This window comes from Chrysochloris asiatica, unplaced genomic scaffold (genome assembly GCF_000296735.1).
Source record: "Chrysochloris asiatica unplaced genomic scaffold, ChrAsi1.0 scaffold00079, whole genome shotgun sequence".
NCBI classification, from domain to species: domain Eukaryota; kingdom Metazoa; phylum Chordata; class Mammalia; order Afrosoricida; family Chrysochloridae; genus Chrysochloris; species Chrysochloris asiatica.
Window position 1 is genome coordinate 5,596,967 of NW_006408597.1, and position 7,135 is coordinate 5,604,101.

Here is a 7,135-nt window from a genome sequence, read left to right on the forward strand (position 1 = left end):
TATTTCCCTCTTCAAAGAAAATAGTGAGTTTTATTAGCTTGTACAGTTGTGGCTCCAGTTATGTACCATGACATTTTGAAATTCTGAAATGAGTCCGCTGCACCCCTTTTTCTTGCTTTGCCTGTCAGGAATTCAAGACTGCAGCTGGGAAGCTTTGGAGGAGAATCTCTGAGCTGTCCCTCCACTCTGAGATGCCCTACATGTTTCTACAGTTGTAATTAATGAGGGGTGTCTTCAAACCCACGTAACCATTTACTTATTATTGGCTTCTAATGAGCTGGACAAATGTCATCTGGACTTCAAGAACTGAACATTGCTGGTTCAGTTCATCATAGAGCTGTCTGCTTTAGTTTGCTCTTTTCCATTTCAGCCATAGCCAGATTAGCTGGGACTTGAATCTGACCCACACAGGAAGACAGAAATAAAGACTGATTATGCCAGTTGATTCACACATACCTTTCATGCTGATCACACCTTTAAGAGATTTACCTGAGGTTTTCTGAACTGAATTCGGACTCCAGGAATCGGAGAAACTGGTCTCGCCCCACCTGGTCCTTCAATATCTCATCGAAAGAGAAGCCCCATCTCTTTACCCTCTGCTGGCTGGGCTCTTTGCTTTGAGGTGGGGGAAAATGTTTAAAAAAATTATCAGTACCATATAAAAACCTGTGTCACATTTTCTTTAATAAGTCAACTATGTTTTACAACCAGGCACCAAAGAGAAATGACTCATAGGTAAATGGCAGATCCTATCAAATCTTCAGATTCAAAATGCAGAGTTTTGTGCACCAATAGTAACCGAGGGTAAAAACTCTTTAATTAAGTCATTCACAAGGGCCAGGGTTAACAGGAAGGCCCCACAAAGTGCGGCTATCTGTAGGAAATGCAAGAAGTGCCATTTATTTGACCTTCCAGGACTATCCCCATCAGCTAAGGGCCGAACTCCTGGCTCTATCATTTCTTCAATTGTGTCATAACCCAAAATGTTTTGTGAATTCAACCTCTTATGAGAAACATTGCTGCCCTCCTCTAGCCCCCTTTCTTCCTTATCCCACAAGGGAGAAACAGAGACCTGTTGAGATTCAAAACCCAAACAGCCAAACTCACTGCCCTTTGAGCCAATTCTAACTCATAGGACAAAGTGATACTGCCACATAGGGTTTCTGAGGTTGTAAATCTTCATGCAAGCAGACCGCTGCATCTTTTTCCTGAAGAATGGCTGGTGGGTTTGAATCTTTTGGTTAATAGCACTTAACCCACTGTGCCACCAGGGGTCCTGTTTAGAGTCAAGTGATCCACAAGTTGCCAGGAATACATCTGCTCATTCAGGATAAACCATATTCATTTATTTAGAAGTGGAATGTTGCATTCATTTGCTGATTTAACAAGTGCCTGTACAGTATTGATGTTGTTTCCAAGTATAGTTTCAAGAATTTTACATCTGGTAACTCATGAGAGTCCTCACAACTACTCTGTGAAAAACGTACTAGTAGCATCTAGATGCAGAACATGAAGCCTAGTGGGGTAAGCAATTTACCTAAGGACACATACATGAACTTGGGCTCCCAAGGGACTTAGTTCCGGAAGCTCCTGCTCTCTTACAGGCTGCCTCTCGCTACACACCTTGGATCCATTTTCACACAAAAAAACTTCTTTCAAATGAAGTGGTTGAGAGTCTGGGACCCTTGACTAACATTTGAGAAGGGGACACATATTGTACCACCAGTTGCATACAATTAAAATATCACACATCCAACTTTCCTGCCTTTTTGCCTTTCAAAAAAACCTCACAAAACTTTATTGTGAGTCAAGTAAAGGTTGCTAACAGGGCAGATTATCAGTTTTATGTTCAACCAATCATATACTTCCTTTCATCTCAACTGTAACCCCACTTCCACCATTTGCTTCTTGTCTCCACTAACCTTCCTGTTTTTGAAAAGTTCTTAGTGCCAGGACGATTTCTCTGGCCCCCACACAGCACCCGAGTTTCCACCATGTCCCTGGCTTCTCTCTTCCCTGACTTTTCACGACCCATAGCTCTTCCGTCTCAGGAACAAACAATACATTCTCAGTCTCTCACGCGGCACAACACAATCTTCTCCCTCTGTTGGAGTTTCTGCCAGCATCCCTGCCCTCAGGGCCTTACTTTCTGTCCCTAGTGGCTTATTAATGTCCTCTGCCAAACAAAGGAGAATTCTGGTGTCAGGTGGTGAGATAGCCCTTCTATTTACCTTGCTACATTTGTATCTCAGGAGACCTCAAAACATACCACACAGTAGGGTCCTAATAAATACTTGTTATGTTAACTGAAACGGAACAAAGAAGTAAGATTCTTGATTATTTTATTGGTCATCTTCAGCCTTTGCTTTTATAGACAGGGATCATCTCTGAGCTGAAGCCTGATGTTGGCACTGATCCCAGAGTCTGCTTCTTCAAAGACTGTTTCCTAAAACCACTGCCAGCTCCTGAATGAGTAGAAATGTTCCACTGGGAAAAGAAAAGGAGTCTCACATCCCCTCTTCCTTTTACTTGTGTCTAAATAACTTGATTCTGTTTGTAGGTGGACTGAATGCTGCCTTAGGTTAGCTATTGTCTTTGCTTTCTACGAGACCGTTGTAGCAAACTACCACAAACAATATGCTTAAACCAATTGAGATTCATCTCTCACAGCTCGGAAGACCGGAAGTCTCAAGTCAAGGAGTGGCCGGTTCGGTTGTCTCCGTCCGGAGGCTCTGAGGAGGATCTGCCCTGAGCCTCTCTCCTAGGATGGTTGCAGACAATCCTCAGTGATCCTTGGTTTGTACCTGCATCACTAGGATCTCTGCCTCTCTCTTTACTCCTGTGTGTCTCTATGTCTTCACCTCGGACACCGGTCATTGGACTTGGGGTCTACTCTCACCAGCTGCTTCTCGGAAACCCTATACAGGATCGCTATGGGTCGGAACTGACTCGACAGCACTTCACAACAACAACTAATCCACTTTGACCTCATCTTAATTGTATCTGCATAGACCCTTTCTCCTAATAAGGTCACATTCCTAAATTTCAGGTGGACGTGAATTTTGCGCACACACTACTCAACTCAGTATATTTTGCTGTTGTTAAGCGCCGCCTAGTTGGTTCTGACTTATAGCGACCCTATATTGGGTTTCCAAAGGAGCTCTGGTAGTTTAGTGGTTACGAATCGGACTGCGAACAGCAAGGTCAGCAGTTCTAAACTACCAGCTGTTCCGCGGGAGAAAGATGAGGTTTTCTGCTCCTGTAAAGATTTACAGCCTCGAAAACCCTGTGCAGGGTCACCATGAGTCGGAACCGACTCCATGGTACTTAACAACAACAACAATATATTGGGTTTCCAAGGAGTGACCGGTAAGTTTGAGGTGCCGACTTTGCAGTTCAAACCGATCTTGAGGTCGAGTGCTTATCACAGGGTACCACATCAGGGCTATGTATTAAGATTACAGTAGAAACCCAAATATAAGACCAGAACCAGAGCCCTGGGTGCTGGAACAGGGCTGAATAGGTTGGGATAAGCCAGCAGGCCAGGTTACCACACAATTTCTGGGGAAAACTTATTTGCTATTAATGTTGTCCATCTACTAGACCAGGTCTGAACAATAGAATCATTTGGGAAAAGATTTAAAAGGAAATACCAATGCCTCACTCCTAGAAAATCTGGCTAGATTTGCTTAGGATGGGGACTTGGCATTCATATTTTTTATAAGTGCCTCCATGTTCTAATGTAAGACCAGGGTTGAAAACTTAAGACCTTCATTTATTAAACTAGAAAGCCCCTCAAATTGCTGGGTACATGATGAGGTCAAACAGTGATTAGAGCAGGACAACAATGACCAGCAGCAATGACCCTCTGCTCAGTGATCCTTGATCAGTGACCCCCAGTTAAAGAAACAAAGTGGAAGAAATAGAGGGGAAATAAGAAGAAGCCATCTGTTTCACACCCTTAGGGGGATTCAAGAGGATAAGCATCACTGGAAAAGAGCAGGCTGCTAAGATAAAGGCTTGTTGTTGTTGTTAAGTGCTGTCAAGTCAGTTCTGACTCATAGCCACCCTGTATAGGGTTTCTGAGCAGTGACTGGTGAGCTTGAACCACCGACCTTGTGGATCAAATCAAGAATAGTGGTGATGGTTGGTGGTTTTGTGCCCTGCATAGGATTTGTGAGGCTGTAAATCTTTACGGGAGCAGAACGTCTCATCTTTCTCCTTCGTTTCGAATTGCTAACCTTGAGGTTAGTAGCCCGACTCATAATCACTACGCTACCAGAGCTCCTTAAAATAAAGAATAGTCCAAGAAATCTTAGGAATTCCTGAAAATGGAACGTATGATGGTCAACCACTCCTTCCAGTACTCAGGAGGAAAAATAAAAGATCAACTCACAGAACAGGTACCCTGGGAAACCACTGGGTACTTCAGAAGAGCCTCTCAAGAACTTTTTCCCTTTGAATATAGATTTTTTTTTTTTTTTTTAAACCCAAGACATGAAAATTATAATACAAAAAAAAGAGATATGGTTGCTTCCCCCCAACAGCCCCAGAACTCCCACACAAGGATTTTCATTAAAAAAAAGGATAGAAAGGAAAGAAGCATGGTGGAGGTGGTGGAGTGTTGAGCAGTTGGTTCCAACTCATAGAGACCCTGTGTAAAGTTTCCAAGGCTGTATATCTTTATGGGAGCAGAAAGCCTCCAACCAGCTCTACAGCACTTAGCAACAATAACTGGTCTGTAATTTTCTTTTTTGTGTGGTGCCTTTGCCTGGCTTTGGTAACTAGTTTTACTTGATACCAAATTTGGGGATGTCCCTTTCTTTTATATGCTCTGCACTAGTTAGGTATTGTTGGTATGAGTTGGTCTCTGAATGTCTGGTAGAATTCTTCAGTGAGACTGTCCTGGCCTGGGCCATTCTTTTGTTGGAAGTTTAATTTTTTAGAAAAATTCCTTCTTCAATCTCTCCTTTCATTATTCACCTTTTCAGTATTCTATTTTAGTTTTTGTTAGTTTAGATAGGTAGTGTGTTTCTAGAAATTTGTTCATTTCCTCTAGGTTTGTAAATTTGTTGGAGTACACTTTTTCATCTTGTTCTGTTATGATCTTTTTAATTTCAGTTGGTTCTGTTGTAATGTCACCCGTATCATGCTTATTTGGGTGATTTGCTGTTTCTTCTGCTTTTGTCAGTTTGGCCACTGGTTTGTTGATTTTATTATCCTTTCAAAGAACCATCTTCTGGCCTTGTTGATTCTCTCTGGTTCTCTATTTCATTTATTTCTGCTTTGTTGTTGTTGTCAAGTATCACTGAGTCAGTTCTGACTCATAGACACCCTGTATAGAGTTTCCAAAGAGAGGTCAATGGGTTTGAACCAGTGAACTTTTGGCTAGCAGTCCAGTGCTAATCCTACAGCGCCACACCAGAACTCCTTTAATATTTATTATTTCCTTTCTTTTGAAGACTGTGGCTTCTTTTGCTCAAGTTGTAGGGCTAATTTTTTTTATTTTGGCCCTTTCTCTTTTTTTGGTGTATGTGTTTATTGCTATAAATTGACGTCTTAGCACTACTTTAACTGTGTCTTGAAGGTTTTAGTATGTTGTGCTTTCATTCTTGTTTAAGGCTAGGAATTTGAATATCGTCTTTGATTTCTGAGACTACCCAGTGGTTTTGAAGCAAGGTATTTATTCAGCTTCTGTATTCTTGACTTTATTCCTTGCTCTTCCTGTTATTGATGTCTATTTTTATTATGTTGTGATCAGAGAAAATGCTTTGTGTTGTTTAAATGATGTGGATTTTATTGAGGCCTGTTTTGTAGTCTAACATTGTGCTCTGTTACACTTTGCTGCTGTTGGTGAAGTGTGTTATGTAGGTCAAGTTGGTTAACTGTAGCATTTAGATCATCTGTATTTTTACTGAGCTACATTCTAGTTATTCTGTCCTTCACTGAAATCAGTGAGTTTAAGTCTCCTCCTTAACAACAGCTGTGTTGTTGTTGTTGTTAAGTGCCCTTGAGTTGGTTCCAACTCATAGTGACCCTGTATAGGGTTTCCAAGGAGCAGTTGGTGCATTTGAACCACCAACCTTGTGGTTCAAACCAACCTTGTGGTCCAGTGCTTTATCCCACAGCGCCATACCAGGACTCCGCTGCTGTAAAGATCTATTTCTCTTTTCAATGCTGTTAGAGTTAGTTGCATGTATTTTGGATTTCTGTCATTAGGTGAGTATATATTTATTATGATTATGTCTTCTTGGTTGACCCATTCATCAGTCATTATATAATGTCCTTCCTTATCTTTTATGGTAGAGTTTGCCTTAATGTCAGTTTTACCAGAGATTAATATTGTTACTCCTGGTTACATTGGTTATGTTTGCTTGATAAATTTCCCCCCATAATTTGAGTGGTAGTTTATGTCTTTGTGTCTAAGATGTGTCTGTTGTAGAGAGCGTATTGATGGGTCGTGTGAGTGTTTATGCTTTAATCCATTTTAATCCATTCTGCCACTCTGCAGATAGATACATGTGAGCTAAGATGCTGGAGAAGAATACTGGAAGTACCATGGACTGCTAGAACAACAACAACAAAAATCTGTGTTGGAATGCCAGAGTGCTCCTTAGAAGCCAGGATGGCGAGACTCTGTCTCTCATACTTTGGACGTATTATCAGGAGAGAACAGTCCCTGGTGAAGGACATCATGCTAGGTAAAGTGCAGGGTCAGTGAAAAGGAGGAAGATCCCCCCACAATGAGATGTATTGGCACAGTGGCAGCAACAAGGGGCTCAAGTGTAACAATGACTGTGAGGCTGATGCAGGACCGGGCCGTGTTTCATTCTGTTGCGCATAAGGTTGCTATTAGTTGGAACCCTCTTGACTGCACCTAACAACAGCCCACTCTATCTCTTTGTTGTTGTTGTTAAGTGCCGTCAAGTCGGTTCCGACCCATAGTGACCCTGTATAGGGTTTCCGAGGAGCAGCTGGTGAGCTTGAACTGCTGACCTTGCAGTTCAAATGGCTTTGCAGTCTGGCGCATTAACCCACATTACACTTAATTCATTTACATTAGCATGATTACTGATAGGCATGAGTTTAGTGCTGTCATTTTGTCGTGCTTATGTGTGTGTGTGTGGTGTTGACA

General features: G+C 41.9%; 1 protein-coding gene across 2 annotated transcripts in view; it reads right to left on the bottom strand.

Moving 5' to 3' along the window:
* RGS6 (regulator of G-protein signaling 6) overlaps positions 1 to 7,135 on the bottom strand; it is an 833,734-nt gene that overhangs the window by 93,139 nt on the left and 733,460 nt on the right. For both annotated transcript variants that reach the window (XM_006865561.1, XM_006865562.1), the window contains exon 13: positions 490 to 615. In XM_006865561.1, the coding sequence (XP_006865623.1) occupies positions 490 to 615 (126 nt within the window). The remainder of the gene's footprint in view (positions 1 to 489; positions 616 to 7,135) is intronic.